This window comes from Pseudophryne corroboree, chromosome 7 (genome assembly GCF_028390025.1).
Source record: "Pseudophryne corroboree isolate aPseCor3 chromosome 7, aPseCor3.hap2, whole genome shotgun sequence".
Lineage (NCBI taxonomy): Eukaryota > Metazoa > Chordata > Amphibia > Anura > Myobatrachidae > Pseudophryne > Pseudophryne corroboree.
In genome coordinates, this window is record NC_086450.1 from 127,622,230 (window position 1) to 127,650,209 (window position 27,980).

The 27,980-nt window shown below is 44.6% G+C and overlaps 1 protein-coding gene across 2 annotated transcripts in view; it reads left to right on the forward strand.

The window, feature by feature from the left end:
- Window positions 1-27,980, forward strand: part of KCNH7 (potassium voltage-gated channel subfamily H member 7) — a 930,127-nt gene that overhangs the window by 464,682 nt on the left and 437,465 nt on the right. For both annotated transcript variants that reach the window (XM_063933624.1, XM_063933625.1), the window contains one exon: window positions 6,595-6,750. In XM_063933624.1, coding sequence (XP_063789694.1) covers window positions 6,595-6,750 — 156 coding nt within the window. The remainder of the gene's footprint in view (window positions 1-6,594; window positions 6,751-27,980) is intronic.

Consider the following 27,980-nt stretch of genomic DNA (forward strand, 5'->3'; position numbering starts at 1 on the left):
TACAAGGAAATTTAATGATTTACCAGCTACATCAATTGTGACCTCGGGTTCACTTCCAAGGCTAGCAATCAATTTAACTGGCTGCAGATTACAGGTATGGCCACACCCCTATTGGGTATGGTGACCTCCCTGAATCGCGCTGGCAGCAACTACTTGAGAAGGGGGTAAATGGGAACTACCCGAGACTTGCCAGTCTCTTTTTGGGGGATACCTTTTTGTTTCCCCTGCATGTGGCTCATGACTCCGTCTCTGCGGTCCCTGATCCCAATTTCGTGTGTCATGTCGTTGTCTAGGGGGTTGATATGATATTTGTGTGTTTTCCACTCTACAGTCTCGTGCAAAGTGTCCCTCTCTATGACAGAAATAACAGGTTACCACATTTGACTTACCCACAGGGTTTGGAGATTTATACAAAGGTTGCCTTGTAGTCAGGGCCTGTATACTTACGGTCATTAATTTATCACTTTGTAACTCCCTGTGTTTGGTTATATTCCGATCGTGATCAAGGGTGGCCTCTCTTAAAGTAGCCACCGACAGACCTCGCCAACATGGTTGCGTGGTCTGTACCCTAGCCTTCAATACCTCCTTTAATCCATCCATTAACACAGATACTGCTACTTCTCTATGATTTACATTTGTCTTGATGTCTTCTATGCCTGTATACTTAGCCATTTCCTGTAATGCCCTGTGAAAATAGTCAGCAGCTGTTTCTGCCTCTTTTTGTTTTATGGAGAAAATCTTGTTCCATTTAACTACAGCTGGAAAATACTCTTTTAACTGTAAATTTATTCTCTTTACATTGTCTTGGTTGTACACATCCGTAAGGGGTACATCCTCATCTAATTTACAGTCAGCTAAAAATTGTGCTGAGTCGACATTGGAGGGTAAACATGCCCTCAGCAATATCTGCCAGTCTTTGTTATTAGGCTCTACCGTATTCCCTAGGTCTCTAATGTATTTCTGGCTAGCAACTAGATCTTTTCTAGGGTCAGGGAATTCAGACACTATTGCTCTTAATTCCATTCGGGAAAATGGGCAGTGCATGGCAATGTTTCTGACAGGAGTGACTCCTGAAGTGTCCGTTTTCCCATTTGGCACTGCTATTACCCTAACGGGATCAAGTCTACTTACATCATTCTGAATAGATTCTACAGCTTGTGGTGAAATGGTTTCAGCATAGTGTATGGTGCCGTACTTACCCGTTGATACGACCTCACCTGTCCCTCCGCTAGGGGCTTTTGATACTAATCTCGGGGGTTGGGACGTGCCTACTGCTGTTTCTGATATGGTGGCTGCTAGAGAGAGCGCCGATATTGTTGCCGATTCGTCCTCTTGATCACACTCCTGGGGAAAGTTTAAAAGAGGGTACAACTTGCACGGGTTAATACTTGCATTACTCATCTTATTCATATTATCCTTAACATTTATGCAGTTACTAAGTGCCTGTTTATTACAAATTAGTGCGTCATTCTCCGCAACCAACTTCTCTCCCGTTATGTAAGGTGGCGGTGGTGCCGTAGCTATCAGTTTCCTGATAGGGTTAGATCCCGCCGCCTGAGCCAATCCTCTCTGTATTTCACCCTCCTGTTGCCATAACTGTAAATAATCATAATGTTTGATCCGTCTCTTTGCTGATTTAATGAGACATATCCTTCTCCTTAGATTTAGTAACACATCTGGGCTAAAGCTGCCTACTCTTGGGAACTTCTCCCCGTCATGTACAGTCATTCTTTCCCATTCATCACATAAAACCTCTGTGTGTGAACCGTATTTTTCACACATTACATACCTTGCCGACCCGATTGGTCGGTTTACTGAATCAACCCGAACCGAGGTTGATCGCCCCCTACCTGAACAACTGGCCCCCATAACTTGCAGGTGTTGCTTTCACTACCTCTGACCTTCAATCAGGGTCTTCAGCGAACCCTTACAAAAACCAAGATGTTCAAGATAGGCCGACGGTGGCTGTTTACCGAGTACCCCACTCACTCGCCCACGCCGACCAATACGCCCACACACTGCCTTAGCGCTGGCGTACTCGACCCAGGGCCCCTGCGACCTGAACCGCTATTTACTGGAACATGCGAGGGTGATCCGAAGAGCACTTACTCTTTCCAGTAACTATTGGTTGCTGGATAGTTCCTGAGTGACCAGCGAACCTCCCTTAAAATAAAAAATTTTACACAAATCACGTTAGAATGTACAAATAGCGTTTATGACCCCTTTCGTACGCAAATGGCACTGGGTCAGATTACTAACTAATGCACACAATTACGTGCGGTACAATCGTTCGGCACATAAGCAACTAATCTTATGTGCGGAGCGACCAGTGGAATCGAAAATTGCGGCTGCGAATTCCTTCAGCCAGAGCTTTAATGGCCTATATGGGTTCTGCACCAACCCCCTGGGTTGTGCTCTTTTCTCTATAGCGGACTTCTTAGTCTGCTGTACCTAGACCTCCTGGTCTGTTCCGGACCTCCTGGTCTGTGCTACAGTAGACCTCCTGGTCTGCTATACTCTAATGCTCAAATTTATGTTTAACAAGGGATGCCTCCCCAGCCACCATGCACGTCACTTACATGTATGTACCTCACGAGAACTCGACTTCTTGTGGTTCAACCCAAAAATTGTAAAAACATATATATATGCAAACACTCACTCACCACATGTACACTTTACTTTTGTTTCTATTTCTGCGCAGAAATTTCTTTCCTTTAGACCAGATGAGTCGTAAATTTAGAGAAGGATCTATTAGTTTAAATTTCGGACACTAAAATTGACTTGCGCTATTTATCGCGTTGCCACCTTTTCGCCTGTTAAAATAATACTATCGTGTGATTTGAGTTACGTGGGCGTACCCGGACACTCCGTTGCGTAATATACGCTGCGTGCGTCGGCCTTTACGTTGCGTACACTAGTCTAACCCTTTTGTTAGAAACACGTGTACGCAAGGCAGATATCCACCGTAACACAATTAACACGTTTATCAATGTAGGTGATCCTCGATCATCTACCGAGCACCACACAGATCTCTCCTTGTATCTTTAGGCAAAGCTGTGTGCGTGCTTTAAAAAATTACCCCATAAATGTATTACCTTTATTCTTTAACTACTGATAGCAACAAATCTTTCTTAGCCCGTTAACAATTGTGAAATGGCAAACAGGAGAGTGATATGAAAATACACGAATGAAAAGAAATGCAGATATATGCGTGCGTGCGTACGCAAGATAGAAATAAACAGTTTTAAAAGACACTAGCGTATTGTTCTTACCTCCGGTTCCGGATTCCTTCAGCACCCTTCACTAAGCGAAGCAGACGCTTATCCGGTCAGCGCGACGAGGAATATGACCTCCCGCCCTTTGCTGATGGATAATGTCTGCTGAAATTACCTAGTGCAGATATGTGAAGGACGGACGAGCCGCCAATTGATAAAGCCTAATATTTATCTTACTTAAAACCCTCTAAAAAGGTGAAAGAACACAGTACGCTATTGGCGTATGGTATACCGTAAGGGTACGCACGTTGCGTAACAATCGCTTAGCCGTAGTCGAGACGCTCGAGCGTCACGTTCGCTCACGGCCAAGAGATCACAGGCAGGCACGCTATAGGCTGCCGACTAACGTAATGATATGCTACTAGCGCAGCGGACGCTTGGGACCACGAGGAGATCACAAGCGGCGCTGATGCTCACGATGTTAAACCTTTATAACTATACCATAAAAAATGTATTTATGCAATAAACCTTGGTGCAGTGATAGGGTGTAAATGTAACACAGTGTAACCTTATTAACTTGAAAGCTGTACGAGCGTCTCCGACGCTCTGAGAATACTTAGAAATATAATAAATACACAGGTACCGGTATTAGGTTCTAACACCTTATATGAACGTTCTATTTGCAAAAGAATAATACAATACAAGTCATACACTACAAAAATAACATTGACTACCTAACCAGATAACTACACATGAAATACAATAGCAGTACAATAACACTTAAGAGAAAGAGAGAGAAAGAGGAGAGGAGAGAGAGAGAGATATGGCTCACAATAACAATAAAGGCAATATGGTTGCGGAGAAACTTACGCTCAAGGGAAACAATCGCATGCGCCTCTGGATATCCAGCTCCCGATTATCAGTGGTGAGAACCGTTGAAGAGAATAGAGAGCTGGCCCAGAGTGGCTTGTCCTTTTATACCCTACACATAATACAGTACAATGGTCCCTATATTCTTATTGTTCATTGGACACAGGAATTCGTCTTCGCATTATAACAAAAGGTCATAGGTTGATTCATACAGGTGGGCTGTGACTATTTCCAACTGCTCAGGTGGGTGGGAAACTGGGTTTCCCGCCGCATGGATAATAAAGTGCAAATAATAGTAAATGTCCATAAACTTCTTATGTCCATAACTATTCGCACGAGCGGTTAATCTGCTTCAAACCAACACCGGAATATTGCTAATTAAATACTCTTCCGATGGATACTAAACATCACTGTATAACCCCTGTCTGACCCTTCGTATCAAACAAAGAGGGATCTCTTTGTCTATGAACATGCTACCTTAACTAAACTTTCAGATTCTATCAAAGGGACCATAATCTACAAAATACACTATATAGTTAAGATATGTTACGAACGAGTCGCCCGCTAGACGCACATAAACTTTACCGTAAATGCGCACACCGTGCGCCTGCGGGTGCACGCAACACCGAGTATGCGCACGCACGGGAGAGCTCATGCACTCGCAGCGGGGACACGCATGAGGTGCAAATATGGCAATGTGTAGCGTGATATTTTTCTGACTTTGACACTGCTGCTGACGCAGGACTCCGGAGGGAGGGCAAGGCCGGACTGGCCATCTGGCACAAGCAAGAAGAGCCAATGGGCAGGTGGGCCGATCCGGTCCCTCAGAGAGCCGGGAAGGCCGCGCACTGCGCAGCCTCCGGCTCTCTGCTTCTGCCGCCCCCATCGGTCTCCATGGAAATGGGTGCGTGCCGCGAGTCCACGCCCACGGACTCGCAGCACGCCCCCGCCCTCAGCAAGCGTTGTCATGGTAACAGGGGCGTGCCACGAGTCCACGCCCCCATGACTCGCAGCACGCCCCCGTGACGTGCGCATGCACCCACGAATGCCCGAGCCAATTTAGAGCCCCAGTCCGTCGCTGAGGGAGGGTATTGAAAAAAATTAGTGTAGGTTTTGGGATCCCCTGGACTCCGGGGGCCCACGTGCACCGCACACACTACACCCATAATAAATACGCCAGTGTTTCTATGTTCCTAGATTAATTTTGTCTTCAAGAATCATGTTTCATTCTGGCTGTTTTCCATGAACATACAATGCTAACATATCTCTTAATGATATTGTCTATTCTGACCCAAGAGTACAAACTCATCTATTATATACAGATATCAGGGTGCAAGGGTATAGCTACCATAGGTGCAGGGAGTGTAGCTAATGGGGCGCAGAGCTGTGAGGAGCCCACTTTCCCTGTCATAGTTCCATGTGTTATATACATTTTTCACCAATGGGTGGTAAATAGGGTCCCTTAGAAACTTTTGCCTTGGGGCCTACAAATCTAGTTATGCCTCTGGACCTGCTCATTGTAATGAGGTATAAAATAAACTAGACTGAGGACATTATAAAGTTGCAAAATTTGAACTAGGGCACTGTAATGTGTCACAATATGATTAGTGTGGCATAATATGAACTGGGGCACTGCAATGTGGCATAATATGAACTGTGAGCACTCTAATGTGGCATAATATGAACTGTGAGCACTCTAATGTGGCATAATATGAACAGTGAGCACTCTAATGTGGCATAATATGAACTCAGATTCTATGTCATAATGTAATTTGGTGGTAGCCTGTTGCATAATGTATACTGGCAGCTCTACAGTGTGACATTATGTGAACTAGGGAACTGACGGTTCATCAAATAAACTAGGGCACTACTATGGGCATAACATTATTGCAAATATTGCACCAATATGTAATGCTATTTTGAGCCCTACTGTTTGAAATACATGTATAATAATCCGTATATAGTGGAGCAAAACAAAAAAAAATATTTTCATATCTTTTAGAGTAGGATGAAGTACAGTAGGCCTACAGTATATTGCCTTACTTTTTTTTATCATTTTTGAGCGATTAGGTACTTTCAGTCATACTGTACTTGCCAACTCTCTGTGATTGTCATGGGGGCTCCCAGACATAGTGCAAACTTCCTGACTCCCTGACAAATCTAGCAATCTCCCTGATTTGCACCTTACCCCATTATGTAGCTGTTTTATTTTTGGAGAAAAAAATGGGATCCTCTGATCTGTCATTAATCCAGAGACGTATACTCCCACCTGACAGTAGTTGCCCTTTTTAAAATGCTAAAATCATTGCAAAGAATAACATATCATGATATTATAATAAGAGAAACACCAAGCTTCTGTTCTGCATTTCCCAGCCATAAATAGGATTTAATCATTAAATATTAATTCTTAAACATTCCATTTAAGGACTCAAAATTAAATTGAAATGTCAACATTATAACATCTAGTGTACCATACTCACATCATTTTGAATAATTTTCTCTATTTCAGGGTCAACATTTGTTTGCAGCACACATGTCATTCCAGTGAAGAACCAGGAGGGTGTAGCCATGATGTTTATTATGAATTTTGAAAATTTGTCAAAGATGGAAAGTCCAGAGTCCCCTGAGAAGATAAGCCAAATTCCTCCAATTAAGGCAGAAAATCGTGAGTAATCATCGATACATTATTTCATTTTATTTTTTATTGTTACTTTGGTTTAAGCCAGTGTTTCCCAAACTCTAGGCTCATCTTGGCTTATCTGCTGCACCTAGGCACACCATGGTTTATTAGCATAAACCCTTCATCTATTGTTCTCAGCTGCAATACAATACAGAGAGAAGAATACATCAAGGGATCAATCCTATTAAAGGCCAAGATAAAGATGGCTCCATCTGTACTAAGCCTTGGAGAGAGATAACGTACCAGCCAATCAGATCCTAACTGCTATATAACAGGCTCTGTTTGAAAAAACGGCAGAAGCTGATTGGCTGGTACTTTATCTCTCTCCACTTTATCTTTCTCCAAACTTTGAGAAATCTCCCCATCAGTCCTCAAGGCACTCAAAGGCTTGGTACACACCTGACCGGCCCACCGATCAAGCGTCCAGGCTCTGCCACTCAATGGGGGGAATTCAATTGTTTGAAAAGTCGGTTGGGTGTCTGTTTTTTCCCTGTCTGTTAGATAGGAACAAAAACAGACACCCAACTGACTTTTCAAACAATTGAATACCACCCAATATGTCTGGCCAGACACCACAACTGGGCGTGCATTTAAATTTCCCCACCCAGTTGTGATGTCATAGTCAGCTGTTCCTATGGTAAGCATAACAGTTGTTCGGTTGGTCCGTTTATTGACTGGCGCCTGTCAATTATTTGGGGAGGCTAGTGGTGAGCCGCCCCCTTGCCCCCCCTGTTCTGACACCTATGCCTGTGCTCAAGCATGGATATCCTTAAAACCTGGACTGTTAGTGTTAGGATCTTGCCTTTTAACCCCCTCGATGTGATGACCTCTTAGGTACCCGTGAGAGCAACTCTTAACACAAAGAATAAACACGCAGCTGTTGGTTAAGAATCACTCTGTTTATTATAGGAATTACGGCTTACTATGTAGATAAGACACATGGGTGTATACAATACGTGCAAGAACATAATTGGTTAAGGAAGTTAACTTACGACACTACATGCAGGATATCATACAGCGGAAACATGAAATGCACGAGGGCACCACGAGCTCTATGTCCTTATAAGGACTTCCGTACACGGACAGGGATACGTGTCGAAACTAAGGCACAGTTAGTACATAGTTTCAGTGTGTGGCGTGGGAGTAGCTTCATATGGTTATAAATTTTATATGGGAACCTTGAGACGTCTTTGTCTCTGTAGAAATAACAGTGAGTAAAGAACATGGACCCTTTAACCCTTCAACCCCCTCTTAGAATCATAAATTCATATGATATGATTCTTCCGAGGAGGTTTCCCTGAACGGTATTTGGCCAGATATTGTTTATAGCCTGCAGGTGAGTTGTCATGTGGTGAGGCTATAGACTCATACATGAGATTATTCTCGATGGTCTTAGTTGTGAGCCGTCGGCAACATGGTAGGATGCAGAACACAATAACACATATAAGAATGAGAGTAATCAATATAAAGATTCCCAATTGTACAAGTGCTTGTTTCCAGTTCTCAAACCACCCGAAGTATTGGCTCCAGGGGTTATCAATGCCGGAATTCTTTTTCAATTCTACAGATAAATCCTCTAGTTTTTTTATGGCCAAGGTGACCTTACCATTGGGGCCAGTGTTGTCAGGTATGTAGGTACAACATCCCTCTACCTTTCCAATATAGACACAGGTGCCCCCTTTTTCTGCCAATATCATGTCAAGGGCCATACGATTTAGAAATGTCATTTGGGAAGTAGCTTCTAGTTGCTCGGCTATACCTTTAAGGGCATCTTTTGTGTCATTAACAAATCTCTGCTGATTATAGTAGATATAATTAATCCAGGCCAGATTTTTATTTACGGATATTATGGGAATGAGAGATTCAAAACCAGCAGCAACCTGATCTCTCGCCTTGAATTCATCAGGGATCCCTTGAGGGACTCCTATAGCATCAATATACACATGTGGGTCAAAACTACCTCCTGGGCTTTCCCTTTTCCTTCTCCTGGAGGCTGTGATGGGAGAAGGAGGCTGCTCCTCCTCTGGGAGAATGTGGAGGGGCATGATTACCTTAGCCAGGGCACATTCTCCTTTCCATGGGGTATCTAATTTTGTTCTTAATTTCATATCTCCACAGATATAGTAGATATCACCTAGAGATTTGGTCTGATTGGTCAGGACAGTAGTCCTTCTAGATGCGCAGTAACCTGGAGGGAAGGTTTTCACGTTCCTACCATGGGTATCGTTAGACACATAGCAGGTATAATTTCCTGGATAAATAGTTATGGTGTTACCTGGATTGGGATTCTTTGATAGTATGGGGTATTCCCTTTTCCACATTTCACACTCACTGTCATTGGTCTTGGTGCCGTTGTAGAGGCTGAAAAAACAACCCTCCTGGGATAGAGGTATATTCAGGGGCACTGTACCTAAGTGAGGTCTAGATTTGCCACAAACATAGCAGTTACTTTTATTATGTTTGATGGCACTATATTTCATCCATTCTAACCAGAAATTGATGTCAGAGAACCCGGTCTCAATAGCCAGGGTGTCTTCGAAGGTGGGGTTATCTATGGCTATTATGTCGTTGAATGTGGTTATATGGGGTTTGAGGGGGTTATTTTGGGTACTAGCTTTAGGCTGATATTCTGAGTTCTTAAACATATCTTTTAATAGAAATTGTCTCCGAGGTGATAGATATTCTCCGTATTTACCTAGAACATAGGTGCTAGCGTCAGTGGGTTGAGGATGCCGTATACTTAGTATAAAGTGACTATCACACTTATTTTTCCTATAAAGGGTGAGTCGAGAAAGCAATGATTCCCCGTTTTTATCACGTCTGGTAGCTGCCTCAGGGGGCTGATATCCCCAATTAATTCCTGAATTCCACCCCACAGCCCCCCAAGAGTTACACCCCCCCCCCAACTAGGGCTGGTAACACAAATGTAGGCCTGATTAGAAGAATGTGGTGTCCCATATTGGTCACATTGCCAGGACCACCGTTTGGACTTACAGGGGACGATGGTACAATAGTCTATTATGTAGGTGGCTACCTCGGTACTAGAGGAATTATACCAAAAGGTATATATGCCTGCCTTCTCAGTTATGGCCACCTCAGTTCTACAGAGGAGTGGCAGGACTGCGATAAAAGTCAGGGAAACACAAGCCCAGCATGGTCCGTGGTTCACCATCATCTTCTCCATGTATGAAGTCATCATTTTGGTTAAGTTGGAGGTCAGGGCTGTCTGCCCCCGTTAGTACCTCTTCCTGCTGGAGGTCAGGGCTGTCTGCCCCCGTTAGTACCTCTTCCTGCTGGAGGTCAGGGCTGTCTGCCCCCGTTAGTACCTCTTCCTGCTGTTGGGGGTCAGAGTTGTCTACTCCCGTTAGTACCCCTTCTGGTCTTCCTTCCCGGTCTGGTCTAGGTATGTTCTTCACTCGGGACGCATGTATCCAGGTAGGGCCTTCTTTGGTAAGGATCGCTGTTCTGGTAACTGCAACAACCTCTGTTTCGGGACCGTACGCGAAGTCTCCTGGTTCCTTGTTTCTGGGGAGAACCTTAACAACCACTCTGTCTCCCACCTGGAAGGGGTGAGTTGGTTCCTGTGGATTAGAGGGATTTTTCCGAACAACATTATGCTCAACTTCAGTCAGTTTGGTTATGAGAGACCTGACATATTCTTCCCTGATCTGATCGAGATCCCCCTCTTGCACTATCATGGGTTTCTTTGCCCAGGGCGTGGGAAAGGGTCTTCCCATGAGTATCTCAAAGGGGGAGTATCCCAAAGTCTTCTGTGGGGTCATCCTGATTTCTGCTAGAATGATAGGGAGGACTTGTTTCCATTTGTGAAAGGTACCTCCCGTGGCCTTCCTTAACTTGTCCTTAATAGTCCTATTCATCCTCTCTACGACCCCTGAACTTTGGGGGTGATACGGAATGTGAAACTTCCATTCTATCTGTAGGGCCTTTACCAAAGCCTGTGTGATCTTGGCCGTGAAAGCTGAACCTTTGTCACTATTTATTTGTAATGGGCAGCCCCACCTGGGTATAACTTCCTGTGTGAGTATTCTAGCAACAGTCTTGGCATCCTCCACCTTGGTAGGGAATGCTTCGGGCCACCTTGAAAACATGTCTACTATAACTAAGGCATACTCCTGTTTAGCCCCTTTGTTTGGGATATGAGTAAAATCAATTTGCAAATGAGTAAAATGGATATGCCAGGTGTTGGTGAGCTGCCTTCATAGGATTGTTAGGGTTGTTTCTTAAGCATGTAATGCATCTGCTAACATACTGGTCAACTAGTAATCTCGCGTCTGTGATGTAAAAATCTTTGTCTAGTAATGTATGTGTTGTATGTTTGCTGTTGTGACCAATCCCATGATAGTGCGATATGAACAAAGGAGCGCTTGCTTGAGGTATACATGGTTTCCCCTCTTTGCAGATTAATCCTGTTTTAGGATTCTTCTGCATTATTGGAAACAACCAATCAGCTAAATCTTTGGGGGAGGCAGAAACTTGGAGTTCAGTAAGTAGATACTGATCATCTATCATGGGTGGGGTCATGACGGCCATGGCTTGGTGTATGGTAGGGAGCTGAGCTGCCTGACGGGCGGAGCTATCTGCGAGAGCATTACCCCTGGAAATTTCATCAGCCCCACCAGTGTGGGCTCTACAATGTAAGATGGCAATGTCACTAGGCAGGAGTATTGCATGAAGTAAGTCTGTGATAAGTTGGGCATGTGAAATGTTCTTACCGTCAGCTCCGATGAAACCCCGGCGGGACCAGATAACTCCATGGTCATGCACAACGCCGTAGGCGTATTTTGAGTCTGTGTAGATGGTGACAGGTTTATCCTGGTACAGAATACATGCCCTGGTTAGGGCTATGAGTTCAGCAGCCTGTGCAGATTGATAAGGTATGGGCTTTGCCTCAAGAACGTCATTTGGCAGGCGCACAACGGCATAACCTGCTTGGTATGTGGAGTCATTTGGTCTAGTGCAAGAGCCGTCCACAAAGACATGGTCAGAATCAGGTACCGGTATGGGGGACATGTCCAGTCTGGGAGATGTCTCAGTCTCTATAGTCATACCGCAATCATGGTCATCGGGTAAGTCGTCTTGGGGACCTTTGAGACCAAGAAGAGCATTTAGTATAGGGGCAGGGCCTGAAGTTGCATTGGCATACTTAATAGTAAGGGAGGGATTTCCCAGCAATTGTACTTCGTAGCCACTAAGGCGTTGGGCAGACATATGTTGTGTGTGGAGGCCTTTAAGTAGGGTAACTACATTATGTGTGGTATGTAGTACAGTAAGGTGACCTAGGGTGAGAGTCATGGCCATCTCAGCCACCATTGCGCAGGCTGCCAGGGCTCGAAGACAAGCAGGCATTCCCTGGACTGACACGGGCATTATTTTAGAAAAAAATGCCACGGGGCGCAGCTTACCTCCATGTTCTTGAGTTAGTACCCCCGCCATGGTTTTACAGTTGTCCCTTGCAAAGAGATGAAAAGGTAATACATAGTTGGGGAGGCCAAGTGCCGGACTTTTAATCAACAAACATTTCAAATTCTCGTATGCATCCAACATTTCTTGTGACCATTGTATGTCTCTGGGTTTGTCAGCTAGTGTGGCTTGTCTCAGAATATTGTCATAATAGGAACAATCAGATATCCACTGTCTGCAGTAGTTTATCATACCCAGAAAGGACAGCATTTCCTTCTGAGTGGCTGGGCGGACCAGACCCAGTACAGACTGAATGCGTTGTGGACTGACCTTCCTCTCTCCCTCTGTGAGGACAAAACCCAGATAATCAACTTGCTTTTTACACCATTGCATTTTAGTTTTTGACACTTTGTGTCCACATTGACAGAGCCATTGTAGCAGTGATAAACCATCCTCTCGGCAGGCCTCCTCCGTTTGGCTACAGAGAAGCAGATCATCTGCATACTGTAGCAGGACAGAACCTTGGGGGGGGTGCCATGATTTTAAAGTGGCTTGGAGGACAATGGTGTAAACAACAGGAGCGTCTATGAACCCCTGGGGTAACCTACACCAAGTTAATTGCTGGCCCCCAAAAGAAAATGCAAACAGTAATTGTGTCTGTGGGTCAACAGGTATGCTAAAAAAGGCATTTTTCAAGTCAATGACGGTAAAATGCACAGCGTTCGCAGGGATGGCTGAGAGGAGGGAGTTAGTGTCTGGGACTATGGGAGCAATGGGGACAATTAGCTGGTTAATTACCCTTAAGTCCTGTACAAATCTAGTTGAGCCATCTGATTTAGCAACAGGGTTGACAGGAGTACAGTAAGGAGAAACTACAGGTCTGAGTATGCCTTGCTGCAGGAATTGCTCTACCATGGGCTTAAGGCCATCCATTTTTTCTTTAGACAATGGATATTGTTTCTGGTAAACGGGGTGTACATCAGGTTTCAGTGTGGCCTTGTAGGGGGTACAAGATATCAGGCCTGTGTCGAGGGGCCCTTCTGCCCATACGTGGGGGTCTATGGTGTCTAGTTCAGAGGTTTCAGTAATCACGGGGAAATGTGGTGAGATTATGTCCATACCCTTACCAGTAGGGGTAATGGTTATCTGTAGTTCAGTAAGGAGGTCTCTTCCCAACAGGTTAACTGGGCAGTCAGGTATGACAGTGAATGAGTGAGTACCTATGTAATGTCCCCGTGGTGTGTCAATAGGGATAGGTACAGTGGAGTAAGCTTTTGTGGGTATCCCATTGATTCCCATTGAAGGAGCGGACTTTCTCAAGGGTCCATGGTAATGGTCCCTACACAGGACACTGGTGGTGGCTCCACTGTCAATCAGGAATGGGACACTTGTTCCATTTATGCCTAGATTGACCATTGGGGGCTCCTTCCAGTGACCAGTGAGCTGCATGAAAGTCGGGACACTCTCCTCCGGGCCCCGTCAGCGGGGCTGTCCCTGCCAGTCAATTTGGAACCTTGGGGCGTCTCTGGGAGTATTGTTAGTGGGGACAGGTTCAGTCAATGGTTGTTTAGTTTTATTAAAGGGGTAAGGACAGTCCCTAGCCCAATGTCCATCTTTTCCACAATTAAAGCAGGATGTGTGTCGTCTGTTTGGAGGTGCAGGGGGACCCCTATTCTGTGGGATGTCCCGATGGGGGCGAGGGTTCCTGTGTTGCCCCCGGGGGTTCTGAAAACTGTGGGTCGGTACGTTTTGAGTAATCTTTTTAATGTCAAAGCAGCCTGCTGCTTCCTTCTCATATAAGTGTTTACTAAATACCTCAATGTTGTCTGAGGTCCAACTAGAAACACTTTGTTTTACAGTTAATGTCACGGATGGCAACAAGTTGTTTATAAATGTAGAAATGAGTAAGTTGTCGGTATTAACTAGGGTGAGACCTGCCTCCTCTGACCAACACTTTTTAAATCTCTTCCAGAATTCAGTCACATTCTCACTAGGTTTCTGTTTGCAAGCTACTGCTACTGGGAGAGACGAGCGGGTTTTAAACACTGCGTCCATATGTTCACTCAGTTCATCCCACATTTTCTTTATGCCGTCCTGTGTATTGAGGGGGTAATTAGTGGCAGTCTGATTAGCCGTTGCTATAGGGGCACTGATTGTGGGCACCTTGCTCCAATCCCACCCGTTGTAATGATCTATGACTCCGTCTATGATAAGTCTCATGTCTTCCTGTGTGAAACTGCGCCCATTACAAGCCTTTTTTAAGTAAGCGATGCAGCCCTTGGGTGCTACCGTAGGTTTGGGACAGTTCTTAATAATTCTGTCTAAATCTTCAACCTCAATAGGTTTTTTTAATAGTTGATCACCCACTGTCATGAAAGGCATGTGTGTCTCCGTCCCCTGTGCACCGCCGTCCGCCCCTGAAATGAGTCTACCGGACCGGGTATGTCCAGGACTAGTGATTTCATTAGTGAAAATTGTGGAGTCCGCTGACTGACGAGTGGTTGCATAGGCGGAGCGAGGGGGTGAGAGTGAGATGGAGATGGATGATGACTGAGGTGGCGGGGGTGTAGGGGCAGATGGCGGGGCTGGAATAACTGCAGAGGACAGGGCTAAGATGTCCTCGTCTGTTAAAGATGGGTAAAGGCGGTTGTAGGGTGGGGGACAGATGTTGTTAGTTAACTTTTGAAATCTGTCTTTTTCTTTTGCATGGAGTTGGGACTGAGTATTGGATCTGTTCTTAGTTCTGACTTTTCTTGGTCTATCCTGCCAATGAGGGGCTATGGTAAGCCACTGCTCTCCCCCCGGCCGCATATATGTTATATCCCATTGAGGATCGTGGTCATACCACGGCCAAGCTTCCTTGTCCTCAAGGCATAAGCCCTTCACCATATCCATATAAAATGGCAAGTTTGACCCGTCTCTGGGAAAGGGATCGGGACTTTTCATGGCTTCTGTCCAGCCAGCTAGGTTGTCTAGCCAGGGATTAACAAGGTAGTAATTTGTAGGGGAGACACGAGCAACATATTCCTTGCAGGTCTCTCCCGGGAGGGGAGGGGGGTATTCAGTCTCTTTACTCTGGTCTGATCCCATATTACCAACAAGTAACTAACGTGTTTAAAGTGAAGTTGCAACAATCTTATCATAAAAACATAGACTGTTCCGAACACAATGTCATATAATGCGCGTACACTTACCACCCGCGCAATATATTTCTAAAAGAATTCACAAATAACAGGGAAGGGGAACAATAGTCTATGTATGCATTCAGCTGATCTGATCATAGATCATTGGTAACATGTGGGAGTGCATATTCCCTACACAGACTACCGGGGACAGAAAACAACAGCAGTACAACAATATGTGACACCAAATGTACGTACACTTACCACCCGTACAATTAATGTCCTTATAGCTCTAATGATATCAGTTTGTCATGACAAGAAATAGTAGGTGATCATATCGAGGAGGCATTTTTACGGACCCCTGGTCCTCTATAGGTATCCCTGATACCTGTTATTGGCGCCTAAATTTTCCTTTTCTTATGCTATGAGTACTATCGAGTCCTTGACTCAGATATTACCATACGTGTTCCCAGAACACGCTACGGGTTCAGATCCAGTAGATGGTCGCAATCCCTTAGTGAGCAAGACAGACAACAAAATTCTCTATCTTACCGGTCAGGGGACGATCGTCTGGATCCCGGCTCCGAGCCCCCAGATTGTTAGGATCTTGCCTTTTAACCCCCTCGATGTGATGACCTCTTAGGTACCCGTGAGAGCAACTCTTAACACAAAGAATAAACACGCAGCTGTTGGTTAAGAATCACTCTGTTTATTATAGGAATTACGGCTTACTATGTAGATAAGACACATGGGTGTATACAATACGTGCAAGAACATAATTGGTTAAGGAAGTTAACTTACGACACTACATGCAGGATATCATACAGCGGAAACATGAAATGCACGAGGGCACCACGAGCTCTATGTCCTTATAAGGACTTCCGTACACGGACAGGGGTACGTGTCGAAACTAAGGCACAGTTAGTACATAGTTTCAGTGTGTGGCGTGGGAGTAGCTTCATATGGTTATAAATTTTATATGGGAACCTTGAGACGTCTTTGTCTCTGTAGAAATAACAGTGAGTAAAGAACATGGACCCTTTAACCCTTCAGTTAGAGTGCCTGGAAGACCATGTGTGGTAAACAGTGCTTTAAGCAATAATGTGTAAAATAGAGGTTATTCAACAGAACTGTGAAAGCTTTTTCTTTGCGTGATTTTCAGTGACCAATTCAATTAAGGGTGAGGTCTTGTCGATGCTTCTCCTGGACAATAAACATTGCTCAGGGGTGAACAAAAAGAAGCAATATTTTATTTACTGTGATTGCCGTAAGTGTTTGCCGAAGCACAACGCACAAAGCTGCAACAGGACCTTGCACATTAAAGAATCTGCCGCTTGCAGTATAGCGTAGTTTGTACCTTTTGCTATTGTAATGTTTATGGATTTAGCTTTCATATGAACCTTAATTTAACAACTGCAGTAAAACTAAGCAGACAAATACAATATGAAATGGAAATTCCTTGCAGTGGCTGAGAAGTGCCTCATGAACTTTGTGACCAGTAAATTTGCTAATTTTCTTTTGCATCCGCGTAGAGGTGCACAGGAAAGTGAAGATTGACTGCAGTAAATGACGGTAATGTACATAGTCCAATATTGCAGTTATGTTTGGTAACTCATCGCCGCAAATTTCATTTATCCCATAGATTGGGTGTTCTTTGACTTAATGAAAATGTAAAACCAAATGTGTTTTAGAGTATAAATAATAAAATAAATTGTATATGCAGTGTTAGTTCATGGGCCCTCATTCCGAGTTGTTCGCTCGCAAGCTGCTTTTAGCAGCATTGCACACGCTAAGCCGCCGCCTACTAGGAGTGAATCTTAGCTTAGCAAAATTGCGAACGAAAGATTAGCAAAATTGCGAATAAAAATTTCTAAGCAGTTTCTGAGTAGCTCCACACTTACTCTGCCACTGCGATCAGTTCAGTCAGTTTCGTTCCTGGTTTGACGTCACAAACACACCCAGCGTTCGCCCAGACACTCCCCCGTTTCTCCAGCCACTCCCGCGTTTTTCCCAGAAACGGCAGCGTTTTTTCACACACACCCATAAAACGGCCAGTTTCCGCCCAGAAACACCCACTTCCTGTCAATCACACAACGATCACCAGAACGAAGAAAAAACCTTGTAATGCCGTGAGTAAAATACCAAACTTCTTAGCAAATTTACTTGGCGCAGTCGCAGTGTGAACATTGCGCATGCGCAGTTTGCGGAAAATCGCTGCAATGCGATGAAAAAGAACGAGCGAACAACTCGGAATGAGGGCCATGGTTGGGCACTTGAGGGCTGCTAGTGATTATCCACACTGACATGGGATTTACACCCAAATGTTAGCAAAATCCTGCAGTGGTTGAAAAGTGTCTAAAAATTAGTTTTCTCATAGAGAGTGCTGGTCACACATCAAGGCACTCCTAAAGGGGCCCATACATCTTAGACTCGTTACCCCAAATCCCTAATCCAGTCTGATCCATCGATCGGAAATGTCGATCAGCGGCCATCAATGATCATCGATACGTAGGGCAATCAGGGATATTCTGCAAGTTAAAAATTCCCGAGTTGCCAATCCCGATCATTTTTAGGTTGGGATCGACAAATCGGGGAAATTTAACATGTTGAATAGCCCCCATTCCCTGTCCCAGGTGTCAGTCCATAGCATATGTATTTAGACCAGAATGACTCCTGCAGGTGAAATAGTATCAGGTGAGACATACAGTATAACCAACACCTTTAAATAAAGGAAGGCATTGTAAGATTCACAAATAGACTTGTGGCAGATTCTATAATTTACTTTCATAGAAAAAAAAGTATAAAAAGTCTGAAATACAGGTATTTGTATAGTAATACTTGCATGGGATATAAACCTGTAACATTTCTCCTTTCACTCATCTTGATGAGATCATGTGCAAATAGTTGATTTTGATTATTCGTATTATTATTATTATTATTATTATTATTCTTTAAGATCAACTTCAATGTTGAGATTTTCAGTCATTCAAATTATTTGTTAGCGATTGTGACTTGTTTCACCACAACGAAGGCTTCACTGTCTGTTATTAAATATCCCATACATGGCAAATTTGTGCCACTGCTTTACATTCTAAAACTGGATACTGTATTTTTATTTTAATATTGTACAGGTTGAGTATCCCATATCCATATATTCCGAAATACGGAATATTCCGAAATACGGACTTTTTTGAGTGAGAGTGAGATAGTGAAATCTTTGTTTTTTGATGGCTCAGTGTACACAAACTTTGTTTAAAACACAAAGTTATTAATAATATTGTATTAAATGACCTTCAGGCTGTGTGTATAAGGTGTATATGAAACATAAATGAATTGTGTGTATGTACACATACTTTGTTTAATGCACAAAGTTATAAAAAATATTGGCAAAAATTACCTTCAGGCTGTGTGTATAAGGTGTATATGAAACATAAATGCATTCTGTGCTTAGATTTAGGTCCCATCACCATGATATCTCATTATGGTATCTAATTATTCCAAAATACGGAAAAATCCGTTATCCAAAATACCTCTGGTCCCAAGCATTTTGGATAAGGGATACTCAACCTGTATATAGATTTATCAGCATTTGCAAGTTCCCTACATTTTCTCTCTTGCTATACATAAAATGGAATATATTACTATATATTATTAATATTTGTTCAGTTCTGTGTTAATATCATTATATATATATATATATATATATATATATATAATATATATTGAATAGCACAGTTATACTTAAATACCTAGGAATGTATTGCAAGTTCCCTACATTTTCTGCATTGCAAGTTCCCTACATTTTCTCTCTTGCTGTACATAAAATGGAATCTATTACTATATATTATTAATATTTGTTCAGTTCTGTGTTAATATCATTACATATATATATATATATATATATATATATATATATATAAAATATATATTGAATAGCACAGTTATACATCAATACATAGGAATGTGGAAGTTTTTACACTGCATATGCATGTGATAGACATGGGTGAATATGTGGAATGATAGCTGGAGAACAAGTATCTTCCCACCATTACTTTTGCAAGTTCAGCTACAAGTGGCAAATTTCTACATTCCTTACAGGGAGCATCTCTCAAACAACTGGTGAGGGTGCCCACTTGCAAATATTCAATATTAGATTTAATTCTTACAAATGGTGACAGGATATCCAACATACATGTGGGTGAGCACCTGGGATCCAGTGATCATCAAGCAATATGGTTTAGTATAAAGACAGGATCCAACTCCTGTCACACAAAAACAAAGGTGTTGGATTTTAGAAATGCGGACTTTGCAAAAATGGGGGGATGTTTAAGTAATTAATTGGCGGACTGGAGGAACTTGGAAGGAGTGCAGGAGAGGTGGGAAAAACTGAAAAGTGCAATACTAAGTGCAACAGACCTTTGTATCAAAAGGGTTCACAAAAGAAGTATCAACTAGTGTGAAAGCAAAAAAAATGGCTTTTAGGAAATACAGACTCAAAATAATAACAACAAAGAGGTGTATCTTGACAGACGGAAGGATGCTAAGAAAGCGATTAGATGTGCAATGGCAGAAGCTGAGGAGAAAATGGCCCAGTCAGTAGATGAAGGACGCAAAACTTTTTTTTAAGTGAAAGGAGAAAATCAAATGGAGGAATAATAAGACTTAAGACAGAGATTGAGCATTTGGTGGAGGGAGACAAGGCAACGGCAGATCACATAAGTAATTATTTTTGCTCAGTATTTACTACAAAAGGAGAAGGGATGGAGCCACAGTTAAGTTGCAAGGACATTCATAAAAATAAGGTAGATGAAAGTACATTTACAGAGGAGAAGGTCCTAACAGAACTTTCAAAACTAAAAGTGGATAAAACAATGGGGCCATATGGGATACACCCAAGGATACTTAAAGAGCTAAAAGATGTGCTAGTTACACCGTTAACAGAATTATTTAATCAGTCACTAAATACAGGTGCCATTCCAGAGGACTAGAAAAGAGCAAATGTAGTTCCACTGCACAAAAGTGGAAGCAAGGAAGAAGCAAGTAACTACACACCAGTAAGCCTTACATCAGTAGTAGGTAAAGTAATGGAAAAACTATTAAAAAAAAGAGTTGTGGAATATCTTAAATCAACCAACTTATAGGATCCAAAACAGCATGGATTTACTGGTGGGAGATCATGCCAAACAAATCTTATTGACTTTTTTGACTCGGTGACGAAAATAATAGATATGGGGGGAGCTGTAGATGTAGCATATTTAGACTTTAGTAAGGCATTTGACACTGTCCCACATCGCAGACTGCTAAATAAACTTGAAAGCGTGGGCGTGGATTATAAAACAGTTAAATGGATAAGAACCTGGTAGCAGGATAGGAAACAGACAGTTGTAGTAAATGGAGTGCAATCTATGGAGGGGAATGTTACCAGTGGAGTACCCCAGGGATCTGTACTTGGTCCAGTTCTCTTTAATATCTTTGATGGTGACATTGCAAATGGTATTGAAGGGAAAGTATGCCTTTTTGCAGATGATACAAAGATATGCAACAGGGTAAACACTCCGGGAGGGGTAAAACAAATGATTGATGATCTAGCTAGGCTTGAGAAATGGTCAAGAACGTGGCAACTACAGTTTAATGCTAAAAAATGCAAAATCATGCACTTGGGTCCCAAAAACCCAAAGTCTAAATATAGTATCAAGGGTACTATAATGGAAACTATTGAGGAGGAAAGGGATTTAGGAGTCACTATTTCAAGTTACTTAAAGGCAGGAAATCAATGCAACAAAGCAATGAGAAAGGCAAGTCAGATGCTTGGTTGCATTGGTACGGCCCCATCTAGAATACTGTGTCCAGTTCTGGAGTCCATATCTCCAGAAGGATATAAATACATTAGAGAGTGTACAAAGAAGGGCAACTAAAATGGTGCATGGCCTACATCACAAAACTTACCCGGAAAGGCTAAAAGATCTTAACATGTATAATTTGGAGGAGAGAAGGGAAAGGGGGAACATGATAGAAACATTCAAATATATCAAGGGTATTAACAAAGTTCAGGAGGGAAACATTCTTTAAAGGAAGAGAAGTATTAGAACTCGAGGACATACACTGAGACTGGAGGGGGGGGGGGGGGGTTCAGGGGAAATTTAAGGAAAAATTACTTCACAGAAAGGGTAGTGGATAAGTGGAATAGCCTCCCATCAGAGGTGGTAGAGGCTAAGCCTGTAGAGCAATTTAAACATGCTTGGGATAGGCATATGAATATCCTTACAAAGAATTAAGGTTCACCTTCAAACAGGGTTGAGATTGCCGAAAGGATAAAAAAAAAAGGGGCAGACTAGATGGGCCAAGTGGTTCTTATCTGCCATCACATTCTATGTTTCTAATAATGGTGACGATTCCCAAAGAAAAAGGGTTAGTTCCTATTCTGCATTAATAAAATCTATGTTATGGTTATAAAGCTCTATATTCAGGGCAATTTGTAGCAAAACACTTAAGGCAAGGATAGATACAGAAGTAAGAGTGATGGGCATAACTATGAATCATTGACTGAAGAGAATAGAAACAACTTTTCACAGTTGATGTAATATGGTTTTCATAATTCAGTAATAACAGGGCAGGGCAATTTAAAAAAAAAACACTACAAACACTAGTATTCAGGGCAGATTAAGGGACACATGGGCCTACGGCTGAAGGGCCTATAGTGAAAAGTGAAGGAACTGTCACCAGTCCTGTGTGGGTGTGGCCATGCCACATGGGCGTGCAGGGGCGGATCCAGAAGAAAATGATAGGGGGGGCACCATGGAAGGGGCAAGTACATTTGCGTGCGGCTTCGGTGCATGTGAGGTGGCGCTTCTTATACAATGCCCACAGTTGTAGCCCTCATTATGCAATGTCCACTGTACTGGTAGTGCCCCTTATATAGACCCCATAGTAGTGGTGTCCTTTATGCAATGCCCGTATTGCTCCCAGTAGTAATGGTGCCTGTAGTAATGTCCCCAGTCATTATGCCCCCAGTGGTAATGCCCCTGCAGTTATGACCCCAGTAGTTTACCTCCCCCCTTTAGTTTAGCCTCCCAGTGGTAATGCCCCCACTAGTTTAGCCACCAGTAGTAATGCCCCCTGTAGTTTGCCCCATTGTAGTTTAGCCCCTGTAGTTATGCCCCCCTTATAGTTTAGCCTCCAGTAGTAATGCCCCCAGTAGTTTGGCCCCTGTAGTTATGCCCCCAGTAGTTTGGCCCCCCTGTAGTTTAGCCCCCAAGTAGTAATGCCCCTGTAGTTTAGCCCCCAAGTAGTAATGCCCCTGTAGTTTAGCCCCCAAGTAGTAATGCCCCTGTAGTTTAGCCCCCAAGTAGTAATGCCCCTGTAGTTAAGCCGCCAGTAGTAATGCCCTCCTGTAGTAGGCCCCCAGTAGTTACCACCTTTGTAGTTGGCCCCCAGTAATAATGTCCCCCAGTAGCTTGCCCCCAGTAGATGCCCCCCAGTAGTTTGCCCCCAGTAGATGTCCCCCAGTAATAATGTCCCCCAGTAGCTTGCCCCCAGTAGATGCCCCCCAGTAGTTTGCCCCCAGTAGATGTCCCCCAGTAATAATGTCCTCCAGTAGTTTGCCCCCAGTAGTAATGCCCCCTAGGACTTTGCCCCCAATAGATGACCCCCCAGTAGTAATGCCCCCAGTAGATACCCCCCAGTAATAATGCCCCCAGTAGCTGCCCCCAATAGATGACACCCCCAGTAGTAATGCCCCAAGTAGATGCCCCTCAGTAATAATGCCCCCAGTAAAAATGTCCCCCATTAGGTGCCCCCAATAGATGACCCCCCAGTAGTAATGCCCCCTGTAAGTGCCCCCCAGTAATAATGCCCCCAGTAGCTGCCCCCCCAGTAGTGATGCCCCCAGTTATAATGCCCCCAGTTATAATGCCCCCAGTAGTAATCCCCCCCAGTAGTAATGCCCCTTGTTGATGCCCCCCCAGTAGTAATGTCCCCCCGTAGTTTTCCCCCAGGAGATGCCCCCGCTGCATTAAGGAAGAAAAAAACATAATACTTACCGAGCCCCGTTCCCGCGCCGCTGCAGTCCTCCTCCTGGCTGGCGTCCTCTCCTCAGTACTATGAGAGAGACGTCATGACTGACGTCTCTCCCATAGCGCACGGCGCAGTGACAGCGCCGGAAGCCGGAGCTCAGTACTGAGCTCCGGCTACCGCTGTGCAGTGAGACGGGCGCCCGCTGGTAACACAATCTCAGCGGGCGCCCGTCATCTCCCTGTGCGGCGCCGACGCCGCGGGGGGACGGGGACGGGGGGAGGCCACAAATGACAGGGGGGGCACGGGCCCGAGTGCCCCCACCCTGGATCCGCCACTGTGGGCGTGTACTCCCCAACACTTTCAGCTCCAATGACTAGATACATAAAAGATACATAAAAGTTGGCACATTGCACCATTTTGTGAGGACAATAGAAATACAGTGTTAATACTTCTGATTTATTGGCAACCATGTGACCAGCTGGGTGGCTGATCTTTATTATGCTATCATGACGGTGGGCCTATTTTTATGCGGAGGCCTGCAAGTTGCTAAATTGTTCATCTGGCCCCGCAAGTTTTACATTGATGTGCTTTTAAATGCACTGCTCCAGTGCATTACAAGCGGCATGCCTCCTCTTTCACCACACAGTAAAATCTTTAGAGATGCACTATGCAATTGTCTAAACTCCAAATGAATGTCAAATCAATTTCCCCTATAATACCATTATATTCAATTATACAAAACTTTAACTTTGTCATAAGATATTACTTGATTTAGGCTCATGTATGGCTTGCAACATATTAGTGAGGGTTTATGGGACATTGAGACTGTCTTCACTTCAAGTGACACCTTTGTCTTGTAGGAGGAGTTTTATGACTTTGCTGAAAGTGCACATAGAAATGTGTTTTCTGAAAAAATTGCAGGTGCACCAATTCAGAGGCAAGTCATTTTACCCAGTGAAAATGACCCTCCTTATATCATGAAATGCCCACGAAAAATGCACCATCTTAATGTCTTTACCTTATTTCTACAGTCTAGCCCCAGAACCTCTAATCTTGTTTCTGCAATGGTCCACAAAAGGAAGCACGACAACGGGGCAGATCCATGGGAGGGGGTAGGTCATTATGGATGACCTCAATGGCAGCAGCCTCCCTGGAATATCTGCAGCCCAGCACACAGCAGTGTATGCTGGGCTGGGGAGGAGGCTTCTGGCTCTCTCACTGCATGATCTGCCACTTGGAATATGTTTGCCCCAAACAACTCCTGCCCTATAACTGTACGCATTACTGCTGCACAAAGGTGCATTATTTGCTCCACAAACCTATGTTACCTGGTGGAAAGGAAACTTACCCCAGTCAAAGTACATGGGCCCAAATGTGCTATTGTAGGTTTGTGCTTTTGAAATGATGCCCAGACCATTCTTTGTATTCTTCTAAACTTTGTTTTTGTTGAAAGTAGAGTGTGCTACTGTGCAGACTCCAGTCTTCCTGTTTTCCAGGGAGGTTTCGTACTCTGTCCCAAGATGGCCACCGACATCTCTACTGAGCATGTATAGGGGCCATCTTGAGATTGTTTAGTGTGACATGGGGGCAGACAGTATTCTTCTGCTTGGCTCCTATGAGATACCTAGTTATAAAGCTGTTCCAGCATCCCTGCACCGCACCCGTTTGCTGTATACAGGCACTGTGTGGTGAGCTGTATGAAAACCCACTTTGCTCAAACTACTGTACGCCCCGTCTCCAGCAAAGGTGGATTTGGGGAGGGGGGGAGGCCGTCAGGCTGACTGACCAGGTTGGGGCTGTCAGTCAGCCTGTTAGTCTTCCCCTCATATTCTGGCTCAGACACGGCCCACTCTCTTCCACTTCCAGCCCGCCCTGCCTGCAGGGGACAGATCTGTGCTGGGTCCCAAGAAGTGATTGTAGCTCCTGCCTGGGACCAGAGGTGGAACTAGCAGCAGTGCAGCCGTAGCATTGCACCGGTGCCAGACGCAGTGAAGGGATCAACATCATGACAATGAATCAGACGGACTCATTATATGTCGCCTGTCAGTCCTTGCTCCACTTGCTGCTGGATGCCAATCCACCAAATGAGCAGCTAAGGCTGAGCTGCTCCATGATGTGCATTCTGCGTCTGAGATGAGATAAGTGTGGCACAGCTGGAGGGGGAGGAGGGGCCGTGATCCCCTCTTCTCTGCCTATTGCTCCAACCCGGATTCCTCTTGAGTCCTCTGATGGAAGGAGCCGCCTTCCATGCAATGCACTACTGGGGCCAGGTAAGCAAATTGTAATATACAGTACTTTTCACTACTCCTGTTCCTACTACCTCTTTCCATCACCCACTCCCTGTCACTTACTTTCTCTCTCCATAACCCACTGCCTCTCTCCAACACACTCTCTGTCACCAACAGCCTCTCTCAGTCACCTTCGGCCCCTCCCTATGAACCCCTCCCTGTCACCCACTGCTTTCTTCATCACCCTCTCCCCTACACCCACCGCTTCTCCCCATCACACTCTCCCTGTCACCCTCTTCCCGTCAGCTACTGTCACTCTCATTCACCCAAAACCTCTCCATGTCACCCAATGCCTCTCATTCACCACCTCTCTCCTTGTCATCCAATGCCTCTACTTGCTACCCTCTACCATCACCTACTCCCACTATCTCTCCCTGTCACCCACTACCTCACCCTCTGCCTCTCCCCTGCATCAATATCTCCCCATTACTCTCTCGTTCCTGTCACCCTCTGCCTCTTAAAGGAACCATCTTCTGCCTCTCCCTGTCACCCACTGCCTCTCCCTGGCATCACCCATTGCCTCCCCCTATCACCCATTCCCTGACATCACCATCTGCCTCTCCCTGTCACCCTCTGCCTTGCCCTGTCACCGGCTGCCTCTCGCCGTTTCCCACTATCTCTCCCACTGCCTTGCCCTCTGCAGCTCCGCTGCGTCACTATCTCCCAATCACCCTCTCTGTCCTGTCACTCTCTGCCTCTCCAAGGCATCACCCCTTTCTGTCATATGGATACAGCTTTCCTTTTGAGGCCATGCCTCTTGTTGAGAGGCCATGCTCTTGTTGCAAGGCCACGCCCATTATTTCTGGAGAGCTTGCCGAACGCCTCTTCCCCTGTCATGGTACCACCCCTGTCATTTTGTTATGGATCTGCCCCTGATCACCAGTGTACATATAACAGTAAATACAGGTGTACCTGCTATCTATCAGTATGCCAACACCACTGGTTAAGTAACTGGGCTGCTCATAGTTTGAGTCATCCGCTGAAGTGTGCCTATATAACTCTGTACAGACATAATTTCCAACAGTTTTTAGGTAAGAGAGTAAGTATAACAGGAAGCTGTAGGTGCTGACCACATAAAACAGTTGTTTTTTGTGGTCAAACTTCTATCAGATCAGATTTGATAGGGCACAACATTTTTAACTGGTCTCTGTTTTCTATTTAACTGTATGTGTGGGATCTCTGGCCGATGAGAAAGTAGAGAGTAGCACTTCAGTCCCGATTCATAGCTGAAGTCCACTTTGAGAATGGATTCTGCAATTTTTAGCAACTGCACATATATTAGAGGGAATGCGGTCAGGATCCTGGCAGTCGGTAAGTACTGGGGTTAGGGTTGTGCACTATGTGGGGGTAAGGGTTAAGTTTGCGGGGGGGGGGGGGGGGGGGGTTAGGGTTAGGCTGCAGAGGGGGTGCGGTTAGTGTTGTAGTAGGGGACAGTTAGGAATAGAGGCTGCGGGATGCATGGGTTAGGGGTAAAATACTTACTGGGATCCATCAGGTTTTTAACCGCCAAGATGCCGCTGTCGGCATTCTGACTGTTGGGATAGTGAGTGTTGGGATTTTTATACAAACTGTATTAGAGTCTGCATCCAAAACTTTGAGCAACTATGGGTGATTCAACTTGAGTCTGATTGACTGCAACTGGGCGCTCACACATAGGATGCTTGTTCTGTGGGTTTGTCGCGATTGTGTACAAAGAGAGTTGGCTTTCAGAGGGATCTCTTGCACCAAAGGGTAAATTTACTAAGATGGGAGTTCTATTTAAGATGGGATGTTGCCCATAGCAGGCAGTAGGAGAGATGGTGGGAGACGGCGAGAGGCAGCCGGTGACAGGGCAAGGCAGAGGGTGACAGGGAGAGGCAGATGGTGATGTCAGGGAATGGGTGATAGGGGGAGGCAGTGGGTGATGCCAGGGAGAGGCAGTGGGTGACAGGGAGAGGCAGAAGATGGTTCCTTTAAGAGGCAGAGGGTGACAGGAACGAGAGGGTAATGGGGAGATATTGATGCAGGGGAGAGGCAGAGGGTGAGGCAGTGGGTGACAGGGAGAGATAGTGGGAGTAGGTGATGGTAGAGGGTAGCAAGTAGAGGCATTGGATGACAAGGAGAGAGGTAGTGAATGAGAGGCATTGGGTGACAGGGAGAGGTTTTGGGTGACATTGGTTGCTATGGGCAACATCCCATCTTAAATAGAACTCCCATCTTAGTAAATTTACCCCCAAGGATAGTGCTGGTGCCACTGATAGTAATGACAGCTAACTGATTGTTTTCTTTTGGGCTATAATTCCCAATACATTTATATGACAATACAAAGACGAGAATTGTTTTCCCTTTGACAACATTTATTTACTTCAGTCCTCTGAAGCATGTAATGCAG